This window comes from Caloenas nicobarica, chromosome Z (genome assembly GCF_036013445.1).
Source record: "Caloenas nicobarica isolate bCalNic1 chromosome Z, bCalNic1.hap1, whole genome shotgun sequence".
NCBI classification, from domain to species: Eukaryota; Metazoa; Chordata; class Aves; order Columbiformes; family Columbidae; genus Caloenas; species Caloenas nicobarica.
In genome coordinates, this window is record NC_088284.1 from 42,118,524 (window position 1) to 42,143,195 (window position 24,672).

The following is a 24,672-nucleotide window of genomic DNA, read 5'->3' on the forward strand; positions in this document are numbered from 1 at the left end:
TTGCATTGTATTTTTGGCTTCTTGAGTTTTGTAAAGACAGTTAAAAATGCTAAAAGATGTTTTTCAACTTTTTTCTGTATAAATCTAGCTACTGTGGTTTTCAAAAATTCTGTATGGAGTAAAAAACAACATTTTTGCTAATGTTCTAAGCTACTACAAAAGAATTCCTGTATTTTAAGATCACCTATATTCTACGTATTTTAAGACCTAAATCATAGGCTAAAGTAATGTTGACTTTGTGCATCAGGAACATCTTTTAAGGACACTAGTGTCTATGAAGTGGAATCTATTTATAAAGAAGACTTCTTCATTACAAAAACTATGCAGTGTAGTCACACTCATTTGGTTAGGTTTCTGGTTTTGTCTGGTTTAGCAGCTCATCATTAAAACAATCACAGAACTTAAATCGCGTATCGTTAAAACATTAATTTACAGCTGTTGTTTAGTACTGTTTCTGAAATATTTTTTCAAGATAAAAATCTAAATCTATACTTCATCCCAATTAGATTGATTTTGGGAAAATCAAATTTTAAGAGTGTTGGTTTTTTTTCTTTGGGACTACAGAAAGAACCATGCTATTCTCAAAATTTTCTTAAAGTGATGTTTAATTGTGAAAGAATACAGAAGGTGAGAAAACTCCTGAGAGTAGGAGATTTTGTTAGGATTCTGATAGAACCATCATCTTGATTAACCTGGGGCAGCTTAAACCATGTTTGTTTTTATGTAGGCACAATAGTTATTTTAAGACAGGCGTTTTTTGTGATGTTCTGGCACAATATATTCATAGATGGATAAATACAAAACCAATAGCAGTCTATCTCATTGTGCATTGATAGCTACACTGTGGCAGATGTAAAGGATAAAACATGAATAATATGTCTCCAGTTTGAAAGTGGGAGTTGATTTCTCTTGTTAATGTTAGAAGTGCTTCATTCTTTTTGTGATAATGAATTGTTGGAGTTTTTTTCTTCACCTGCAGGACTCATCAAGTAGTGAAGATTCTGCAGATGACTCATCCAGTGAAACCAAGAGGAAAAAACATAAAGAGTAAGATACTTTGCTGAGTAAAATTACGTAATCATTTTGTTATAGTGACGTGCTCATAGTTCATGCTTCATTTCTCCACACTTGAAATGCTGAAGTTCCCTTTGTGATTCATCTTGATCTTGCATTTCCAATTTTGATAAACATTTTGGAATATTTAAACTAAACTCTAAAAGGAACACGTATATCATATCATTGTCTGAGCAAAAGTCTGCAGTATTGTTCAAAAAATTCGTCAGTGCTTTTATTTTTAAAAAACTTTGTTACGGTTTATTTTTGAGCTGAATGCCCTCCCTAAAAACTCTTGCAGAAATGGGAAGCTATTAAGTATGTTGTCTCAGAACAAATTCAATTTAGAATCCCTTAATTAATGCCAAATTATTTTTGTTGGTGGTGGTGTTTTTCATTGTTGAGGGGTTTTTTGCCTCCCTCTGACATGTTTAGAATTTATTAGAGTTTTTATAGTAATTATAGACTAGTAAAGAACTTCAACTGTAAAATTCCTCCAGTTAGGTTGATGCAAAAGTAATTGCAGTTTTTGCATTGTTGAAATTTGCTGTTTGGTATTGGAATACATTATTAAATAAATGTGGTTATGTTATACATGATTTTAATGCGCTTTTCTTGCTTAATGTTTTTTCACTGCTGACTTATTACTTGCTGTTTATTTTATATTTATTTTGGACTATGTAAATGATGTTAGACAAAAACCAAATTCAAGCAGTTTTCTTGTTCGAGTTCAAAATGAGTCATAAAGCAGCAGAGACAACTCATAACATCAACAATGCATTTGGCCCAGGAACCGCTAATGAATGTACAGTGCAGTGGTGGTTCTAGAAGTTTCACAAAGGAGACAGGAGCCTTGAAGATGAGGAGTGCAGTGGCCGGCCATCAGAAGTTCACAATGACCAATTGAGAGCAATCATCGAAGCTGATCTTCTTACAACTACACGAGAAGTTGCTGAAGAACTGAACGTTGACCATTCTACAGTCGTTTGGCATTTGAAGCAAATCGGAAAGTTGAAAAAGCTTGATAAGTGGTTACCTCATAAGCTGACCAAAAATCAAAACAGTTGTCATTTTGAAGCGTCATCTTCTACGCAACAACAATGAACCATTTCTGAATCAGATTGTGATGTGCAATGAAAGTGGGTTTTATACAACAACCGGCGATGACAAGCTCAATGGTTGGACCGAAAAGAACCTCCAAAGCACTTCCAAAAGCCAAACTTGCACCAAAACAAGGTCATGGTCACTGTTTGGTGGTCTGCTGCTGGTCTGATCCACTACAGCTTTCTGAATCCTGGGGAACCCATTCCATCTGAGAAGGATGCTCAGCAGATTGATGAGATGCACCTGAAACTGCAATGCCTGCAGCCGGCACTGGTCAACAGAAGGGGCCTAATTCTTCTCCATGACAGTGGCTGACCGCACGTCACACAACCGACGCTTCAAAAGTTGAACCAATTGGGCTATGAAGTTTTGCCTCATCCACCATATTCACTTGACCTTTCACCAACCAACTACCACTTTCTCAAGCATTTCAACAACTTTTTGCAGGGAAAACGCTTTCACAACCAGCAGGATGCAGAAAATGCTTTCCAAGAGTTCGTCAAATCCCAAAGCACGGATTGTTACGCTACAGGAATAAACAAACTTATTTCTCTTTGGCGAAAATGTGTTGATTGTAATGATTCTCCTATTTTGATGAATAAAGATGTGTTTGAACCTAGTTATAATGATTTAAAATTCATGGTCCAAAACCTCGATTACTTTTGCACCAGCCTAATAAATGATAGATCAAAAAGTTTGTGAAAAGGATTATATGTTCTTATCGTGGCACCAAGAGGCAGTGACCTGTGTCTCTGAGGAGCGGAGAGTAGAAATCGAACTGTTCTACCATTCCTCTTCTCACACTTCATGAATCACCTCAGTGTTCAGGGTTGCCAGTATAATATCTTGAAGAAATAGTAGTTGGAAAAAAAAAAAGGGCATAAAAATCCACTAACTATGCAAAGTGATACTTTCCTAGCAGTGAGCTGTTAGTCACAGTTTTTTGTTAGTTAAGAATTTGATTGCATCCAATAGCATACTCCATTACATGAAAGATATTTAAGTTTAGGAACCTGTAATCAAATAACTTCATATATCCAGTACTTGAATTCTTGTCCTATGTCTCTTCTGAATGAGTATGTCTGCAGTTGTTATCTGGCATGCAGATCAGAGACTTCTCAGTATATAATTTAATACATGATCAAGCCTTAGAGCATGGTGCTTTATATCTGTTTCTTATATTTCCAAATAAATACAGGTCATGGATTTATGTTATTATTTCTTTAATTTACTGTTTGCAGAAAAAGTATTTTGATAAGATACGGCGATGTACCATGAGTATAATAGACACATATATGTATTTGTCTTGGGTGGCTAGAACAATGGCAGTGTAATTTCCTCCAGGACCCAATGTCCTGGAAGGCAAGAAGGAGGGAAGAAGAGAGGCATCAAAGCATTGATTCCCTGGCTTCCTGACTGGAAATTTAAGGAAGAGATTTCTTGGTAATATTCCAGCTTTGATGAATATTACTACTGCTCTAGCACCTTGGTCATGTAGACCTAAACCTGATGTTAGTATGAAGTTTAGCCATGTTTCAATAATGTATAACAGAATTTTTTTCTTTCTTTTTCATGAAGCTATTAAGATTAAATTTGCCTATACAAAGAGTTGAAACATGTTACTGTTCATCAGTGGTTATATCTTTCCTGTTGCAAAATAGATCTCAGTTAAGCAGGAGATGCTGCTGCTCAGTCACAAGTGTCTTACTCATAGTATGCTGCCTGGTTGTGAAGGTCTGGTTTGGGAGCTCAGTGGGAGTTTTTGGGAGCCAGTGCCACTCACAGGTTGTTGCAATTCAAGTTTTTCTGGGCGTTTCTCAAATCTGCCTCCATTATCTTTTGATTCCTGTGCCAAAGTTGCTCATTCTTCACATGGGCTACAGATACCATAGACATTAGACAATATGGGACTCTCCAGAATATAACATTACAGGGCTTTATGATTTAGGTATATGTAAGTTCTGATAAATGTGTATCTTTCCAGTTAGACTTGCTACGTTTCTTCATATCATGGTAACTCATTTCTTCATGCAGAAATGTTTGTAGAAATTCAAATTTTTGTTTTATTTTGAATTTTAAATCTGTCTCTCGATAACAGAAAACTTACACCAACTCCCTTTGAAGCTGCTGGGTGTTTTTATTTATTCATTGATGTTACTCTTTTGTCTTTCAATCTGTATAGTGAAGACTGGCAAATGTCGGGATCGGGGTCAGTATCAGGAACCGCTTCCGATTCTGAATCAGAGGAAGATAGAGAGAAAAGCAGTTGTGAAGAGAGTGAATCTGACTATGAGCCAAAAAACAAGGTCAAAAGCCGAAAACCTCCAAGCAGGTAAGAAGTCATACATTCGGATACTCTCATACTATTTCTAATAAGCGAAATACATGTGAATGAAAACATTAATGCTTATTAAAAGACAAAATAAGGTTGTTTTTAAAGCTACGTAAGATGTTAGTATACTAGTATTTTCTAGTGAATACTTTTTCATGGGCTGTAACTGAAAATGGAGTAACTGGACATTCATGAAATACACATATTCAGAAAGCAATACAGAGAATTTATAGTTGTCCCTGTTGAAATGTTGTGTCGTACCTTACTGTCTTCAAGAATTAAGCTAAAAAGTGGGAAAAAGAGTGCAGGACTGAAAAAGAGGCAACTTGATTCATCAGAGGAGGAGGAAGATGATGATGATGATTATGATAAGAGAGGATCACGTCGCCAGGCAACAGTCAACATCAGTTACAAAGAAGCTGAAGAAACCAAGACAGATTCTGATGATTTGCTGGAAGTTTGTGGAGAAGATGTCCCACAAACTGAAGAAGATGAATTTGAAACTATAGAGAAGTTCATGGATAGTCGAGTTGGCCGTAAAGGAGGTATTATTTATTTTTTGTCAGTGTTCTTAAGATCCTGGAGTGCATTGTGGTGCAACTTCAGCAAATGTTTTCAGCTGTAGGTCACCTGTGAGGCTTATAAACAGCAATAATTTTAATGTTACAAAAAAGTCATCTCGCTTTGTCTTTTATTTATAAGGATGTTCCTTTTTAAAGCCCATTCTAAGTGTTGCAAAGTAAAATGTAGAAGAATTGCGTACCTAAGTAGAAAATAAAAATGAAGTAGACAATAGCTTCATATTGCATAAATGCAATTGTTATACCACTGTGTACAGTTTAGTGATACTTGATCACTATAAACTTTATACAGTGGAGTGGAGACAGTGGACTAGATGTGAGAGCTGACTAGTAACCTGAATCCTGAAAGATGATGTTAGCAATGCTGAGCCACTGAGGTTATGACTTCAGTTACTGCTGTACTAGTTGTTCCAATATAGTGCAATGCGTGAAATGACTACAAAATGCATCTGAAAAATTAGTGGTGCACTTGCATGTGAACTCTTAAAAATATTTTGTGAATAGTGGTAGGCATGTCATATTTCCAGCAATAATGGGATGCAGTATCTAGCAGTTCTGCTTATGTGTTTGAGTCTACAAATTAGGATTCTAGTTAAAAACAAAACAAACAAAAAACCCAGCACCACCCTGGTCCCCTTGCACTTCAGATCTACCTTTCTCTATTAGTTATACCCAGTCTCTAAAGTTTCTGACTCATCTCAGAACCTGCTCGCTTCTTCCTCTCAACTTTCTTTTCCCATGCTGTCCCAAATTCTAGTATATCCTGTTCCAGTGCATAGTGTTACTGCTGTGGTCAAAGCCTTTGGAACTAAGCTGCTTATTCTTCTTACCCAGATGATGTTGCTGCTTGTGCTGTCTTTTGCTGTTGCCACTCTCTGTTGCTTTATATGGCCCCTGCAGCTTGGTGGGCTCATTTCCTAACCTGGCCGTTTTCACAGAAAAGAGCCTGTTTCCTGTTGCTAGCATGCTTCAGCTGTGATAAGGACTGTACTTAAATAAAAATTTTCCCAGGTAAATAACAAAGGCAGAAAAAAGTAGTAAAACATGTTTAGGAATAAGCAGCTTTATAGTATCCCTAGTAGTAGGTTACTGAGGTCTCAAGCTGACCAAGCATAATGTCAGATGTCTTTTGTATGCTCAGAGGATGAGAGTAATATAATAGAGAAGATGACAAGCAGCATTAGTGGAGTATTTCCTGCTGATCACTTTAGAAATGCAAAGAAAATTTTAATGAGAAAAGATATTGTAGGTTAGGTGCAGAAGTTTTGGTTACTTCTTTGATTTTCTTTTGATTACCTATGCATGTGTTAACATATCTACATCATAACTGTTCAAATAAGAGTAACATGAGAGCTGTAGATACTAGTCAAGTATGTTCTCTAGAAGTATCACTCATTGCATTCTACACCACATTTCATACTGGTTAACTTATGACAATGTACACTTAATGCTTATGATGTGCTTGGTTTCTCAGCCACGGGTGCTGCAACCACCATATATGCAGTTGAGGCAGATGGTGACCCAAATGCTGGGTTTGAAAAGTCAAAGGAGCCAGGAGAAATACAGTATCTTATTAAATGGAAAGGTTGGTCACATATCCATAACACTTGGGAAACTGAAGAAACGCTGAAGCAACAAAATGTTAAAGGAATGAAGAAACTGGACAACTATAGGAAAAAGGATCAGGAAACAAAACGATGGTGAATATTTTATGTAGACTTGCATGATACTTATTTTGTGACAACACAGATGTTATGATCTGTTTCTGAAACCTGTTACCTGTCTTTGAGGGCATAATTTTGAGTGTCTATGCAACTGGAAGACAAAAGCTTTACAAGGTGAAGCCTCCTTAACATGTTCCTGTAAGATAATCTTCTGAACCTGATTTGTGTATGTGTGTGCGTGTGTGTTATTAATGGAGTTTTGAAAAGATGGGTAGTGTTTAAAACTAAATAATAAATTGTACCTTTTACTAATATTGTCATTATACTTTGGTCAGAGTTCTTCAGGAGGTTAATGTTTTCCTGATGGATTAGCCATTTCATATTACTTTGAGGATCTCAGTTGTCTTGTCTCAAACATAAGCACAAAATGCTTAAGAAATCCATACATTTTAAAATCACCTTTTTAGTGTTCCATTTTATTAGTATGTTTAGTATAATCAGTGAACACTAGTGGGATTTTTAGCAGCTTAATCATAAGAAGTATTCTTATAGAGTGAGCCACTCTGAATACTTTTCCATGAAGGTACACTGTAAAGTACACTACTTATTGTTGAGAATAGGTGTTCTGAATTAGCTGCATGACTGGTACCACCTGTAGCTGTAGTAGTTGTGTCTCTTGCTGAGCATTCTCAGTCATCAATGATGAGGCACCTGGGCCAGATGCAACAATTTTGTAGCAGGCATTTCTAAGTTCTCCCTTCAAAAAAGCTGTCAAAGCAACATTCCTGTGAAGCTTATGTTCAGAACTTTAGAGTTGCCAAACTTTCTTGGGCTTAGAACTGTACAATATAAGTCTTGTAAATTAATTCCCACTACAGGCTGAAAAATGCTTCTCCGGAAGATGTGGAATACTACAACTGCCAGCAGGAGCTTACAGATGATCTGCATAAACAGTATCAGATAGTGGAAAGAATAATTGGTATGTTACAAACTTACAGACAGAAAACAGTGTGGAGAATTCTGTATGTTCACTGCTTATATATTACATCTGTAGTTAAGAAATTTAGAATATGAATTTCACAAACTTTTAAATCCCAAAGGAAACTTTGAGTAAAGAGAAAAGTTGTCATACTGTCTGTGCTATGAAGCTAACTTATGTTGTCTTACTACCTAAAATTAGTATTTTCATAAGATACAGAAACAGAATGCTGATCATTTCTCTCTGGTGCATTCTGCAGCTCATTCAAATCAGAAGTCAGCAGCTGGTTATCCAGACTACTATTGTAAATGGCAGGGTCTGCCTTATTCAGAATGTAGCTGGGAAGATGGTGCTCTTATTGCCAAAAAGTTTCAGACACGCATTGATGAGTACTTCAGCAGAAATCAATCCAAGACCACTCCCTTTAAGGATTGCAAGGTATGTTATTTGCAATGTGTTTATAATAAGTCGTACTCGGTCTGGCTGGGATGGAGTTAATTTTCTTCATAGCAGCCTGTGTCACTCATGTTTTATATTTATCACCTGAACAGTTTTGGTAATGCATTAGTGTTTTGACTGTTCCTGAACAGTGCTTGCACAGTGTCAAGGCCTTCTCTATTTCTTGCTGTGCCCTGCCTGCCATGAGTAGGCTGAGGGTGGGCAAGGGGCTGAGAAGGAACACAGCCAATACTTAATGTCACGCTTAGCAATAAAATGGCATGGGCTTAGCAGGAGGTTCAAAAGTGGTTGTTACTTGGAAACTTGCTGGTCATCAGTCTGACGGTGAGTTAATGTGTTCTGTCACTTGCAGGGTTTTTTTTAGTTATGGATTTTTGTTTTATTGGTTGAATGTTTTTCCTTTACCGTCTTTTATTTTGACCCATAAGTTTTTCCAACTCATCAGTTCTCTACCCTGTCCCACTAGTGTGGGGAGTGAATAAACAACCAGTTGTCAGCTTAGCTGCCAGCCAGATTGAAGCCACCACATCAGTTGTAATAGTAAAAATGTGAAAATCTTGTATGAATCCAAAGATAAGATACGTAATATGAAATATGTTTTGAAGGGTATTCAGAATAGTGATAAAGATCTATAGTAATAGATACAGAAAATATCATAACTAAGAGTAGCTTTTTGTAGATACCAGTCCCTTGCATTCTCACTGACAATCAAAGATGGTCTTGTTTAATATTGTAGCTTATTTTAAAAGTAAACTTTGAGTTAAAGTCACTCATGTTGTGAAATTTAGGTTAGCAGTCCAACTAATTTCAACTTGCAAATTGCTTGGTGTTTTTATATGGCGTAGTTTTTGTCAATGGATAATGACTAGACTTGGTCACCCAGTAGATTCCCACTACTATTTTTTCTACAAGAAGACATGTTGGTAGGTTCAGACAATAGTAAGACTGATGATCAATTTGCTTTTGACAGGTTCTAAAACAGAGGCCAAGGTTTGTTGCGCTAAAGAAGCAACCATCCTACATTGGAGGGCATGAAGGTTTAGAGTTAAGAGATTATCAGTTAAATGGATTGAACTGGCTTGCTCACTCATGGTGCAAGTAAGTATAGCCTGAAATGAGTTTGCTGTTTGTGAATTGTAAACATTTGTAAAACTTTGAAATTTATTTTTCTGTATTTTTCTTTGAAGGTGGAGGGTTTCATACAGTAAGCTCAAAGTAGAGGTATGAAGGGAGTGGTTTTGTTCTAAGTAGTACCAAAATTTATCATTCCATGGCTATTCTCAAAAAACAGCTAAGCTCTGTTGTTGCTTTGATTTTAATTTTGTATGGGGGTAAGTAATATTTTTAGAAAACAAACAAGCCTAAATGAGTAAAACCAGAAAATCCAAAGCAAACTCTTTGAAATGTCAGCATGAGTGTTATACTTTTAAAATTAGATTCATGAGGCATGCTAACAAGGTTTTTATTACTTTTGTTATTTGAATTGAAGTAATAATTGGGGAGTGTTGGTTGGAAATTGTTTTTATGGGGAAAAAGCGAAATAAACTTTTTCAAGGTGTATAGTTGCAAAATCTTGAAAACTTGTATGAGTGGTTTTTATGCTCAAGAGAGAATAACTTCTTGTCCAATCTCTCTCCTTCTCTACACTCCCCCTACATTTTTTTTTTAGAGGGAATAGCTGTATTCTTGCAGATGAAATGGGTCTGGGTAAAACAATACAAACAATTTCTTTTCTGAACTACCTGTTCCACGAACATCAATTGTATGGGCCTTTCTTGCTGGTCGTGCCACTTTCTACCTTGACATCTTGGCAAAGAGAAATTCAAACTTGGGCTCCTCACATGAATGCTGTAGTTTACTTAGGAGATATAACTAGCAGAAATATGGTGAGTATTTCTCATTATCATTGGAAAGCCTTGTAGATAAACAAGACACTTCTTATTTCTGTCCTCTGATAATCTCCAGTATTTTGGTTAGGACTGAGCAAATACTGAAATGCTATGTATTTAAGATACAAATTGAAAGCTTAGATTTTGATCTGATATAAATGAGTGGGAAAGATTTCTGTCCTGCTTAATAGTGACCAGGGTTAAAAATTTAGTCTTATATTTGAAAAGTTTCTCTTCTGCCATCTGATTATTTGAGTGGAGATAGTAAAAATAATAAATATGTAAGCAAGGCATTAATTATCTTAATTTATTTCTTGAAAAGTTGTTGGTTTGTTTTCTGAATGTGTTTTCTGGATGTTAGTGATCTTATCCATTAAATTAAAAATTTTTTTTTAGAAATTCTTTGTTTATTCAGAAGTTTAACAAAATACTTTTAGAGTGCTTAGACAGGTTGGAAGTTCAGTCTTTTGTATGTAAATATATTGTGCTTCTGTTATGTGATTATATTATTGTATGTCATTAAACATTTACATTGCTGCAGTACTTAAATTCATCCCAGTCAAAAAGACACGTTCTTCTCTAGCTTATAGTTCACTTCATTCTTTTCGTAGATAAGAACTCATGAATGGATGCATCCACAGACCAAACGATTAAAATTTAACATACTTCTAACAACATACGAAATTTTGCTGAAGGATAAGGTAATGGCGCTTCTCCAGGGAGATAAAATTCATTTCTCCAATGTAGTACTCTATAGCATGCATTTGGTTTGTGGGTCATTAAATTTGTGGAGAGTGTGATATCTTTTGTTTTTGGAGGTATGACAGTGCACGGTTTGGGGCTTTAGGCGGAGTTTTGTGTGTATATATGTTTTTTAAGCACTTATAGATTTTTCTCTATGCATGGTGAGGCTTTCAGCCTTTTTCCATTTTGTTAAGTCAGTAACGCTTCTTTTTTTTTCCAGTTTGCTTGGGATTCTCATTATTGTAATAATCTCCTCCCATCTTCAAGAGCTCTACTTTTTTGCAGTCCCAAACCCCTAGCCCCAAACATGATACAGAACTCTGAAGTCCCATATAATTTTCATTTGTTATTTTGCATACAGTAGTATGCGTACATATATTAATACTGTCCTCAGAGTGGTAGCACACAGGGTTATTGTTAATCCTTCTAACAGTATATGGAAATTCTTTGTATACAGGAAGCAGAACAATCTTACTTGATTTGTTTCTGTCTACTAGGAAGAAGAGGTCAATAGTGATTTTTTTTTTTTTTTTCCCCTGTCACATAAAAATTAATGTGAGTCAGACTTTTTGCCATTTTTTTCCTTTTAAACTTAATTTATACTTTCTTGGGTTGCTTGTACAGACTTTCGTTGAATCTGGCAAATATAAAAGATGCAATTAGTACTAAAAAACATAGCTGTCAATGTTTTATTATGACAAACTAAGAAGTGATGGTGTTTATAGCTTGATTATAAAATGTGGGGAAGTTTTGCCATGCATTTATTTGTATAATGTTTCCACCTCCCATTTCTTTAAGTCATTCCTTGGTGGTCTGAATTGGGCGTTCATAGGAGTTGATGAAGCTCATCGTTTAAAAAATGACGACTCTCTTCTATACAAGACTTTAATAGACTTTAAGTCTAACCATCGTCTTCTTATTACTGGAACCCCTCTGCAAAACTCCCTCAAAGAGCTCTGGTCTTTGTTGCACTTCATCATGCCAGAAAAGTAAGGAAGAGTTCTACATTATTCTTCTTAACATTTTTTTGGTCAATTTTGTTATTGTGAAGTAGCGTAGTGATTTGAGAATCAATAGAGGTATAGGATTATGTTGAAAGTTATTTTAAATATTCTATATAAAGTAGATACATGTATTTTTTTCATGCTGCTCCTGATAAGTAACACTGGTAGCAGTTTTCACCATTTTCAATTTTAGCAGTCCACAAAAATGATGGATTGACTTATGCAAAATGTATATTAAGTAGTCTCTTGCTCTTTTGCACACACTCCAGCCATGCAACTCTTTTCGTGCTGCTCTTGATAAATGTAATAGTGGAATTTCTGCAACCATCTAAGTGAATACCCTTGCAGAAAATGTTGGTTTCCACTTGGGAAGTTAAAATTCAGTAATCTTCATTCTGTAAATGTTTTTGGAAAATTCCATTCTTCTATTTACAGGCCAAGTGTTTGGAATTTCTTGTGAGATGAAAATTCAGGAATTGGATGAATTAAACAGAAGGGAGTGGGGAAGAAACCAAAATGTGTATGTGTGCTCTTGTGGTATATTTATACATATCCTGTTCTTGTGTTATCTTTCTTCAGTTTTGCTTCTTCAGGTTGTTCACAATATGTCATTATTTTGCACTCATTCTTTGTTATGTTGAAGGTTTTCGTCCTGGGAAGATTTTGAAGAGGAGCACGGCAAAGGGAGAGAGTATGGTTATGCAAGTCTTCACAAAGAACTTGAACCATTTCTTCTGAGACGAGTTAAAAAAGATGTAGAAAAGTCTTTACCTGCGAAGGTTGAGCAAATTCTGCGGATGGAAATGAGTGCATTGCAGAAGCAATATTATAAGTAAGTAACAAGGCTTTTTAAGTTGTGCTGGTTTAGTGATATGTCTATATGCAATTTACTGAGGTATAATAATTTTTATAATGCAATTTGAACTTGAGCTTGCTAGGCTTTCACAATGGTAAAATTCTGTGACTCAAGGGCTGAAGAATTACACTGGTCTAATGTCTATTCATGTAGCTTCTTCTATTTGGCATGTTTGTACATTCTTTTGGGAGCTGCTTTTTTTCTTTAGCTTGTTTATTTTTTGAGAGCTTACACCTGTCTTGCTTCTTCATATGGTTAGAAATTACTTGTATTGTACATCTTATATCACAGGTGGATTTTAACCAGGAATTACAAAGCCCTCAGTAAAGGTTCAAAAGGCAGTACTTCAGGCTTTTTGAACATCATGATGGAACTCAAGAAGTGTTGTAACCATTGCTACCTCATTAAACCACCTGATGATAATGAATTCTATAATAAACAGGAGGCCTTACAGGTAATGTCACTTTATAATTAAAATCCGTTATAGTCACACAATTTTATAATGCTTTGGCAGTTTATTCTTATTGAAGTATATTAAGAAAAAACAGGTTCTCTGGAAAATGTGTATCCTGGGTTTTACAGGTAAGTAAACTGATTTTTGTTTTTAATTGAATTATTGACAGATTGGATAATTTAATAATGGACAGATAACTCACTAAATAAAGTATCTCTGTTTTTAATTACAACCAAAGGAAAAAGGAAATAGTTTGAAACAGGCTGTTTATTTTCATGCAAAATAAAATTGAGACCTGTTTTAAACCTAAGTTAAATGCTAGGCAGGTAAATGTAATGTGAATGGAAATACACGTGACTGGCAGTGATACACTGGTGATCTATGTGATAGCAGAAAGTCATCTGCAGAATGCTTTTAAGCTTTTTTGTAATCAAATACTGTTTCCTGTATGCCTGCAAATAACCTAAGTGAAAGGAAATGAAAGTAACAAGCATCCAAAGCTCAGTCAGATTTTATTATGGTTGTTGTAACAGTTGGAAACAATTATGACTACCAAAGATGGTCTGTTCTGTTTTGGTTTTTTTAAGGTTAACTAATATTTGTACCAAAACTGTTGAGAAGCACAGCAACAGATAAGAAGACTATTGTTGTTGATGCAGGTTATACCAACATAAATGTTTCTAAACTTTTTTTTTTTTTTTCCCCTGTAAGCTTGCAAGTTGATAATTTGAATATATTCCCAAAGCTGCTAGTTTGTGCAGTGACAAATGTCATCCTCCTTTCTGGCATAAAGAATAAAAGCACTTAACTCAAAATTTAACATTCCCCAAAATTCTATCCCAAGCATCTTCATCTGAAGAGGCCTGATGTTTTCAATATTATATTTCACATTTGCTTGAGTACCTGTGCTGATTATTCCCAATGGAGCTAAGAAGGCTTAACAGGCTTTAGGTGGGTTACAATGCTAGGCACCACAAACAAGATTCCTCTCGCTTCATCTTGCCTGAGAAACTTGATTGATAGGCTTTGTTTAAAAATAATTAGAGGGTTGCAGCAGTACCTCTTTCTTTTCAAGAGATGGGAAGTGCAGAGAAAGTAATGCTAAGGTAGTTTTTTCTCAATCTTATGTTTTATTGGTTACCAAATTTGGGGTTTTTTACTTGGCAGAGAAGAACTTGGACCTACCTCATAACTGCTTGAATTTTTAAGCCCGTATATTTACTTCATATTTTGGTGAGATGTTAAAATGTGACTTGAGAGGGAACTGAACAATGCATTTCCCTGAAAAATATGAGTTAGTAATCCAGTTGACTTCTGTTAGAATCAACCAAAATTAGACTGAACATTCATGTTCAGTAAATGCTACATACTAGTGAATGTGTTGTCTTATGATCACATGAATTTAGTGGGGTCTTTTTTATAGCTCCAGGAGATTATAAATTGTATGCACATTTTAAACTATAAAATTCTTAAAAATGTTAGAATTTGCCTGTTTGCATACTTTTTTCCCCACAGGAATTGAAAGAATAGCAAACCTCAAATGAATGTCTAACCAGTTGAACTGTGTGTTAGTGTTGAGATGAACTTGTTTTGTAATATGTATTTCCTGCTTGTTGTAGCATTTAATACGCAGCAGCGGGAAACTAATCCTTCTTGACAAGCTACTGATTCGTCTGCGAGAACGTGGCAACAGAGTACTCATTTTCTCACAGATGGTGAGGATGCTGGACATCTTAGCAGAATATCTGAAGTATCGTCAGTTTCCTTTTCAGGTAAGAGTCTTGGTGGTAGTAGGCAAGAAGCTTTGACCTTGAATATAAGAAAAATCTTTTCTTTACTCTGAGGCTGACAGAGCACTGGAACAAGTTGCCCAGAGGTCATGGAATCTCCGATCTCTGTGACATTCAAAAGCCACCTGGACATAACCTTGTGAAACCTGCTTTAACCGTCCCCACCTGAGTAGGGGACTTGTCTAGATGACCTCCAGAGGTCCTTTCCAAATTCAACTGTTTTGCGATTATATGATCTTTACCACTTTGCTTAAGAAAAGATAAAAGAAAATGTTTTTGTTCTAGAAAGACTGGCATTTGCTGTATACTAAGTAGTATTTTGAAAGGAAATAGATAATTAAAAAATGATGTGCGGTGTTGCATTGCTTTTTTCACCTTCACATAACAGTTTTGGCAGCTGAGAATTCAAGGTGCTCTGATTTTGAATAGAGAATATTAGAATATTTTGAATATAAAATTGTTTTTTAACTATATTATTCAATCTCTTTAGAGACTTGATGGATCAATAAAAGGGGAACTAAGGAAACAAGCACTAGATCATTTTAATGCAGAAGGATCAGAGGTATGGTATTTTTTTCCTAAGGAATCTGGTTTATTTTTTTCCAAGAAATATAAAAAAAACATTGCACGAAAAGGGCAGACTGGGAAGTGAGGAATAAATCAATAAGGTTGAAAATTCATTGTTATTGCCTAGACTGTAAGGTTTATGTCCGCTTTTATTTTTTTCTCAAAGAGGAGGCTAAGTAGAAAATACGTAACTTACGAAGTGGTATTTAATCGGTTGTGTAGTTATGTTTTTTTTTCTAAAGCTCTCTGTCAAAAGTTATTTTAATTACTATATAAAATCTGCAGAAATTTAACCTCAGCTTTGCTGTGTAGAACTTAACCCAACAATGTTTAAAAGAGCATTGAACTTACACAAGCAGTAAGCATGAAAAAGATCTTTTGGCAAGGGGCAGAACTAACTTGTGTATATCCTTGCATGAACAACCATTTTTAATTGTTTCAAATCTGGTTTCTCTTATCTTTGTTTGTTGCCACCTACTTACTTGCCCTGAAGAAATAGAGAAGAACCAATTTTTAGCCATTCTTTGCAAGCAACCTGTGAATATATGTTACAGTTTGTTTCTTTTCTGAGTTGGAAGACTTGTAGCTTATTTCACATTCCTAATGTGCAAGCCATTCAATAAATACTTTGGTCAGCTTAAGTCTTTTGTCCTACACTGGCAGATTTGGGGGAAGGGAAGTTTTGGTTTTTTTGGTGGCTGAGGGTATTTTTTTGTTTTTTAAAATCAGTGATTGAAGGACAGCATTTGTCAGTTGCTGCTGAGCTTGTTTCTGCTATGATGGAGGGAGAAGGACTTAGCTCCATAATGCGAACTTCAAATATTTGTTAAATACACAAAGTAATTATCTTTCAAATTTCTGGCAAAGACATGTTGCCTTCTTCTGAAATCTCTGTAGTAACATTGTACATTTTTTGAGATGAAGAGGAATTTAAACTTCATGCATTTAAAAAACTGAGGCAAACAATGCATTTGTGCAGCAATAAAATTGTCCTAATTTTATTTTCTACTTTTTTGCTAAAAATCCATAACATTCCACATATTTTTTGGCCATTTCTGAGCTAAGGGCTACATCGAAATTTCTAACACAATTCTCAGTATTTATTCCTGTGTGTAATGGTTTACTATTTCTTGTAATGGCACTGAAGATTTGGATTTTTTTTTAATCTGTTTTACTTTATCTTGAATTTCATGTGTTGTTTCATTGCACATCTCAAGATGCTTCTGCAGTTTTTCATAGTTGTCTCTGAAGGAATAATTCTGTATCATCTACATGCTTTTTCACCTTGTTGCTTATCCCATTTTAATGTAGTCCATGAGTTTGTTCAACAGCATTGAACCTGGCAGAAGACGTTTCTTTCCTGTCTCTTAACCCATTACCTGTAGGCTCAGGCATCTTCCTTGCTTTGGCATGCTTCTTCCATGGCTTGGGGCAGAGCATGTGGGAGAGGGACTTTGTAACATACAAGGCTTTAACAGTTGGAGTTTTGTACTTTTTGGCCAGTCTGTGATTTGATTGGGATTTTTTGGTCAGTGATTGTCTTCTAGGATGCTGCTTCCTTTAAGCTGTTGAGAAGTCATTAACTATTTATGAAAGAAACTGCTATCAATGTTTGCTTTATAATTAAAGAAGCTTTAACTATAGAACAGTTGTGCAATTGGTAGTCTATGATTTTGTAGTCTGTGCCACAAACTGCATAAAAAAGTATCATGTTGGTTCCTTTAAGAGTATTACAACTATTGTATATAAAACTATTTCTTATTTTATTGTTTCAGGACTTCTGCTTTTTACTGTCTACCAGAGCTGGAGGATTAGGTATCAACTTGGCATCTGCTGACACTGTAGTCATATTTGATTCTGACTGGAATCCACAGAATGATCTGCAAGCACAGGCTAGAGCACATAGGATTGGACAGAAGAAACAGGTATACACACTTTGAGTTCCAGACCTGAAGGAGGGTTTTATACAGTAGCTGTCCACTCTATGTGAGCACCATTCAGTCTTTGTGTATTTTTGAGAATAACTACTACTTGCTGCATATGTCCAAAAATGTTAGTAATGCTCATTTAACTTTCTTTTATTTTTAAATCTCCGTATATGGAGAGAGAATGTGGCAGCTGTGGTAGATGGATGGAAGGAGGAGAAGAGTTGTGGGGTTGTGTGTCCCACATTCATTGCTATCATGTCATTCTAGAAAATAACTGCTACATCAGGCACATATCGCTTGCTTAAATGTTTCTTAGTTCTCATCAGGTTTCGTTCTGGCAGAAAACATACAGTAATAGTTGGAAGTGCCACAGTTTTTCCTGTGGCAATGCTTGTGCCACATCACTGCAGTTTAAAAAAGACAGATCCAAGAGGTTTGGGATTTTTTTAATGCTTACGTAAAGACTGTGGTAGCATGATTGAACTAGTATTTCATATTTGAAACCAGTCAATAAATTGAGAATATATGCAGTGAAGACTCAGATTTATCCTTATTATTGTGTACTTTTAAAAAATTCTATACAGGTTAATATTTACCGGCTAGTCACAAAAGGATCAGTAGAAGAAGATATCCTTGAGAGAGCGAAGAAGAAGATGGTGTTAGATCATTTAGTAATTCAGAGAATGGACACTACAGGGAAAACTGTGCTACATACAGGCTCTACTCCTTCAAGGTATATTTGTATTTATTTCCATACTGATTTACCCCTAAGGATATTTGACAAGTAAATAAAAATGTAATGGTTAATGAGAGGCAAAATAAGTGAAGATGCAGGGTGTATCGTCTTTGTAGGTTTTTATTTGCATATTGAAAATATATATTAAAACTATATATATATATAATTTTTATTTACCAGTAAAATCAATGTTAACTGACTTATGATTATAGAGAACTTTTTCAAATTATTGAGATAAAATGTTTTCCTGAAACATCCTTTATTTCAGCTCAACACCTTTTAATAAGGAGGAGTTATCAGCGATTTTGAAGTTTGGTGCTGAGGAACTTTTTAAAGAACCTGAAGGGGAAGAACAGGAGCCCCAGGTAAGTACCGTTTCTGGATTAGATAGATAAAACAACCAAAAACATATGGATTATTTTATTGAAAAGAGAAACTACTTCTTTTTTAGGAAATGGATATAGATGAAATCTTGAAGAGGGCTGAAACTCGGGAAAATGAGCCAGGTCCATTAACTGTAGGAGATGAGTTGCTTTCACAGTTCAAGGTATTGCTGTGTTCTCTCCCTCCTGCCATAATTACAGTTTCCTTTCTAAACGGTGCTATTATTCTTTTGTGTGCCTATCCATCTCTTCATTCTCATGAAATAAATGCCTCAGTAATTCAACTCTTTATCTCTTTCTAGTAAAATGTCTTTTCACCTCTATAGGATACCTACCATCAGTATAAACATTTTAAAATACATTATGTCTTTTGCTAATAAAATAAGAGGTATTTAGTGAATGTGTTAATGATTAGAATTCTAGAAAGTTTTGTGGTTTATATGGTGCCTTTGCTGTCAAACAGCTGTGGTATCGTTAAATGCAAAATTATGAAGTTTGCATTTCTTAGTGGATGACTTCTAAAAGTAGCTTTTAGCCTTGAAGTAAACTTGAATGCCAAATATTTTAAACTGTTATCAGTTAAACGTATTATAATTTGGGTGCAAAAAACGCAGAGCATGATGTATTTGTTTAGATCAGCAGATTATTAAATAGCTCTCCTGCTGATCATTCATTTGCAACATATCGTGATGTCTACAGCGTATGGATGTTTGGTTAGTTTTATATTATTATAGTTTCACATCAACTCAGGCATTCAAATGTCGTTAGCCATAATTCAAAGGAAGTTAAACAGCAATCATACTGGTATTGGGGAGGTGTTTCATTATGCATTTGTATTAGTCAACTTTCAAAAGAAGAAAAAGGTTCTTCTCTTTTCTCCTCTTAGGCCATGTTGTGTGGAGCCTGTGGCTTTCATATATGAATAAAAATTCTTTCATTAGAGATAGTGTTCTATGAAGCATCTTGTATGTATAGATTTTATATATGTTATAAAACAATATAATAATATATAAATGCATAAAATATGCTGTCTAGAACTGTTTTCCTAAAGTATTAGTTGCTTAGTCGTTTTCAAATAAAGTCATGTACTGATTTGATGAAAATACCTATATTCTAATACACAAGGTGGCCAACTTTTCCAATATGGATGAAGATGATATTGAATTGGAACCAGAAAGAAATTCAAGAAATTGGGAAGAAATCATTCCGGAAGTCCAGCGGCGAAGAATAGAAGAGGAGGAAAGACAAAAAGAACTTGAAGAAATATACATGCTTCCAAGGATGAGAAACTGTGCAAAACAGGTGTCTCTTGGTTCTGATTGACTGGTGCTTTTAGGTTGCCGTTGGTTTAGTTTGTTGGGGGTTGTTGTTGGGTTTTGGTTTTTAGGGTTTTTTTTCCATTTTCTGAACACGTATTTTTGACAGGTTAGATAAAACTTTACCTGTGTGTGTCAGTCACGTAGCTTCGAACTACTTATTCTGAAATTCCAGATCAGCTTTAATGGAAGTGAAGGAAGGCGCAGTAGGAGCAGAAGATACTCTGGATCTGATAGTGACTCCATATCAGAAAGAAAACGGCCAAAAAAACGTGGAAGACCACGAACTATCCCTCGAGAAAATATTAAAGGATTTAGTGATGCCGAGATCAGGCGGTAAGATATAGGGGAACATACATATTTAAAGGGACAATTTATTTTATTATTATTATTATTAAGCCTGAAAGTACAGACAGCAGTCTGTTTTTTCTGAATTTCTTTGAAATTTTTTTATTCTAGCATTTCATGTTTTACCTTGTGTACTTTGTGGTGCCAACATAGTGAACTGTCATGACAAGAATTTGAACCCATTTTAATGAGGGATAAAAACTAGGTTTGAAAAATATTATTACTTGGTTTATATTTTTTAATTCCTGTAACCTGTGAAGACAGTGTTTTCAAAAACAAGTTGTCACAATGGGTGAGCTTTTCTTTTAACATACAAGCAAAATAATCTGCTTCCAGTCACTTTATCTAAAAACTGCAGTGCTGGAGGAACGTGTGGATCATCTTGGTGATAACTATGGAAATTTAATTTGAGTGGATTTTGGTTTTATTTTTAAACTTCTTGATGGTGTAGTTGAATTAATGTTACATTGTGCTTTTTTAAACTAAAAAAATATAAAATCCTATTTGAATATTGGAGAGCAGGTCCCTTCAATATTTGGCACTAAACTGTTTTCTTGGTAGAAGGAGGAGTAATTGTTTTGTTTTACCTTTTTGAGTTTGTGAAATGGTAGTTTGCTTCTGAAAGTTAAGTATGCATGTTTCTCTAAAATGCTGTAGAGCTTTCAAAATGTTTTTAGTTAGAGAAATAACTTTAAAGATTCTTTTTGCCTTTCCATTTCATTTAACAAGCAAATTGGTGCTTTTTTCAAGGCTTTTTTTTAAAAAAATTTTTCTTATTCCCACTATGTCCAGTTTCTTTCCACCACTTACACATTTCTACAGAGAGTATCTTTGATGTCATATTTGTCAAAATCTTCAAATCAGCTGTTGCAAATTGCTCCTTTTACTTCATAAGGCATAACATAATGTCTGAAGTCTTTATTTAATGTAAATCAACATTTAAGTTTTTATGATTAGACACATCCAGCTGCTGAATCTTCTGTCTTGTGAAATTAATAAAGCAATTTCTGAAATAAATTGTACCTTCTATTATTTACATCAGTTCTTAAAGTAATAAAACTCTGACTTTGGATTATCTGAATATACTGAGCTGTCCTCCTCTCTCTACTTTTTTTTTCCATTGTCCATATAGCATTATAATAAGATTAATAGTTGTATTAATACAATTTTTAAACCAATGTAGTTAGTTAAGCATACATTTACATGGCAAAATTATTTTCTGTTACTAGGTTTATCAAGAGTTACAAGAAGTTTGGTGGCCCTCTCGAAAGGTAAACTTGTTTGATTACTGTTTGTCTAGCAACTTGGAACCTTGTTTTTGTAAAAATTAGAACAATATACCAAGAAACCTTAGGCTGACGAAAAGATACAGTTTCTAGTCTTTTGCCCTAAATATAACGTGACATTAGCTTAATGTCTTCCCTTTCTTCACATATGGTATGTGTGCTAACAGCCACACAACAAATCTTCCCATTTGCGAGGTTACCTACTCTCTTCCTTTATTAATACTTTACCTTCTATCTTGTTTAATCTTCACTGGTGATAATCATTCAGTTGTCTTGTTTGATAGCCTGTTTAAAGCTTACCAGTTTATCTACTGTGACTGTCAGTTAGTTTTGCATTTTCCTTACTGTCAGTTCTTTATTATTCCGTATTTTAAGAAAAACTTCCCATCCTTGTTTTCCTTAAAAATATTTATAGTGTATATGAACATACTATATATAATGATTCCTTTTCCTTTTTAAAGGAAATGTAGAGTAACTCAAAACTGTAGGGTTAGGGCCCTTTACAGTTCTTCTTGTATTGTCATTTGATACCAGAATCACTTTTTTTTTTCCCTTGAATCAAAATTGTACACAGCATATCAAGTGCAGATGACTGATAACTTACTTACGTGATCGTTTTTCTAGTTTCAAAGTCTGCAGGAGTCATTCACAATTACTAAAGTTTCAGAGATATAAAAACATGTATTTGTTTTATTACAGGTTAGATGCTGTAGCTAGAGATGCTGAGCTAGTTGATAAATCAGAGACAGATCTTAGACGTTTGGGAGAGCTTGTACATAATGGATGCATTAAAGCTTTAAAGGACAATTCATCTGGACAAGAAAGAGCAGGTACAATGTGTTGAGTGGGCTTGGGGGCAAAAAAATGTGAAGAAGTCTGAATTATTCTTGCACTCCAGTCATAACAGAAACCAATTTCGTTGGGGGAGAATAAAAACAGAAACATTGGCATGCAGGGTGACTTCAAAAAGGGTTATAGTAAGATGACTTCTTTTTTTTCCCTTGCTGCATGTGAATTGTGATTGGAGAATGCAGTATGGTTTTGCTTTACTGTGGAATTGAAAAGTAATCTGTTACTATCCAGAAAACCTTTTCATTCTGGAGCTTAATTTAGTTAAGAAGATGTCATTTGATATAATTGAAAGTTTGCTGCTATAGCATTAGTCTTATTTGTTTTGCTTGCATTTTTCTGTAGGATATTCATAAAGGTAAAAATTTTAATAGCTTTGTCATTTATTTTAAGGAGGTAGACTAGGGAAGGTTAAAGGCCCAACATTCCGAATCTCAGGAGTGCAGGTGAATGCAAAACTGGTCATCTCTCACGAAGAAGAGTTGGCACCATTGCACAAATCCATTCCTTCAGATCCAGAAGAAAGAAAAAGGTACTGACTTTTTTTTTTTTAAGAGGTATTAATGTAGAAAATTTTCAAAGTTTTATTAGCTTTTTTTTTTCAGACAACTTGGATGCAAAGCACACTGCGACAGCATTGTCCCTCTATTCCCTGTAAGGACTGGCAGCAGTAACCTGCTGCACATTTGTTCTTCCTTCTTTCCTCCCTTGCTGTAGAAGCCAGTACCAGCTTTGGCTTCTCAGTTATATTCGGTGGGGACTGTGTGCAATTACTAATAATAATCAGGACTAGAATTCAGGTTTGCTGAGGAGCTTCTGTATGTGTCATCTCTGCTTTTGGGGAAAGCAGTCCTTGTCAAAGCACAGCAGTAGTTGTTCATACCCTCTGAACTTTCTCCTTTGCCATTTCGTGTATCACAGTCCCTAAACTATCCACTTAGTTAGCAGTTACACTTGGATGATGATTTATGTTTTATTTATGGTTAGCCAAGGTTGTGACACAGTTCATGGCCACGGACAGATGTCTGTTCTACATATTTTAGTCTCGATCAGCTTCAAAACACATTTCAGTGCTGATTTCCATAAATATTTTATAGAAATGTTAAGAAAATATAATAAAAATCTTGATTAATTTCCTAAGTATACTAGTATCTTGGCAGAGACAATAGATCTATTTGCATTAGTTCTAGTATGTTCCCTTCCCCCTTGCTATGCTTCAGAAGTAGAAGTCCTTTATTTGTCCTTCTAATTTATTTCTGCTAGATATGTCATCCCATGCCACACCAAGGCTGCTCATTTTGATATTGATTGGGGTAAGGAAGATGATTCCAATCTGTTAATAGGCATCTATGAATATGGTTATGGCAGCTGGGAAATGATAAAAATGGATCCTGATCTCAGTTTGACACAGAAGGTATGTCATCTACAGTATTTCATAAAGGACTCATTGTTTAGGTAATAGTGGTACTAACAACAGTAACTCAGAGCTTATTTTATGATAACTGCAATTGCAGAGACATTATATTTATTAGTATCCTTGTGGTGTATTGTTAGATTTTAAGGTCTTGTGTATTTCATTGAAGTATGCCTTCTTGCAATCAGTTATGTTGCCGTATTTCCATTTAGATGGACCTCTTTCATCTGAATTTTTCTTTTTGGTCTTTTCCTTCTTTATTTTAGATATTCTAGTTTTGTCCATTTTGTGTTCTTGAACTCTTGAAAGGGAGCTTTTGGTTTCCCCATCCTCACTTAATTTCCAGGTTCTTCGCTTGAAGCTGTCTTCCACTCACAACCTGAGAGTAGCTGTACTAGAATTAGTGCAGTAGCTTCTTAGGAATAGTGAGCAACAGGTATTGAGGGGAGGACTGGAGTGAAGTAAACTTTGACAGTGCCAGCAACCTATAGCTTTGGGATTTGAGGAGCCAGGGTTGTGTCCGAATTTATTTAATAATGATTCCTACTCCTGCCTTCCATTATTTGCCTGTTTTTTGAAATCACTCATTAATATTTTTGGTGTCTGCAATACCCTGTAGCAAGTTCTGCATTTAGAAGATGAATGAGGCATAGCCAGGACTTCTGACTGATACAGGAGCTCAGGGTTTCTTAAACTATCAGAGTGGAAACGGAAATCTGAGGCTGGTTTCTTGAGTTTGTTTTAGACTGTGAGGCAATCTCCGTGTGATTGGAGAGAAATTAAAACATTAAGAAATTCTCCATTGCTTCAAGCCTGTTGGCATATTGATAGGTATAGTTGAAGTGAATTGTTTTCCACCTTCTTTCACGCAGGTAGGTCTTTCTGTTGTGTTTGCTCCAGGCTAACATCACCCAAACTTCATAAAATGTACTTATA

The 24,672-nt window shown here is 35.2% G+C and overlaps 1 protein-coding gene across 4 annotated transcripts in view; it reads left to right on the forward strand.

The window, feature by feature from the left end:
* Positions 1-24,672, forward strand: part of CHD1 (chromodomain helicase DNA binding protein 1) — a 60,670-nt gene that overhangs the window by 23,090 nt on the left and 12,908 nt on the right. For all 4 annotated transcript variants that reach the window (XM_065655835.1, XM_065655834.1, XM_065655836.1 and 1 more), the window contains exons 5-28: positions 980-1,047; positions 4,340-4,489; positions 4,766-5,034; positions 6,545-6,770; positions 7,613-7,713; positions 7,973-8,151; positions 9,143-9,270; positions 9,842-10,058; positions 10,673-10,762; positions 11,604-11,794; positions 12,453-12,641; positions 12,957-13,119; positions 14,739-14,891; positions 15,400-15,471; positions 17,252-17,401; positions 17,989-18,137; positions 18,409-18,505; positions 18,592-18,687; positions 19,649-19,825; positions 20,015-20,175; positions 21,417-21,458; positions 22,173-22,303; positions 22,716-22,854; positions 23,586-23,736. In XM_065655835.1, coding sequence (XP_065511907.1) covers positions 980-1,047; positions 4,340-4,489; positions 4,766-5,034; positions 6,545-6,770; positions 7,613-7,713; positions 7,973-8,151; positions 9,143-9,270; positions 9,842-10,058; positions 10,673-10,762; positions 11,604-11,794; positions 12,453-12,641; positions 12,957-13,119; positions 14,739-14,891; positions 15,400-15,471; positions 17,252-17,401; positions 17,989-18,137; positions 18,409-18,505; positions 18,592-18,687; positions 19,649-19,825; positions 20,015-20,175; positions 21,417-21,458; positions 22,173-22,303; positions 22,716-22,854; positions 23,586-23,736 — 3,489 coding nt within the window. The remainder of the gene's footprint in view (positions 1-979; positions 1,048-4,339; positions 4,490-4,765; positions 5,035-6,544; positions 6,771-7,612; positions 7,714-7,972; positions 8,152-9,142; positions 9,271-9,841; positions 10,059-10,672; positions 10,763-11,603; positions 11,795-12,452; positions 12,642-12,956; positions 13,120-14,738; positions 14,892-15,399; positions 15,472-17,251; positions 17,402-17,988; positions 18,138-18,408; positions 18,506-18,591; positions 18,688-19,648; positions 19,826-20,014; positions 20,176-21,416; positions 21,459-22,172; positions 22,304-22,715; positions 22,855-23,585; positions 23,737-24,672) is intronic.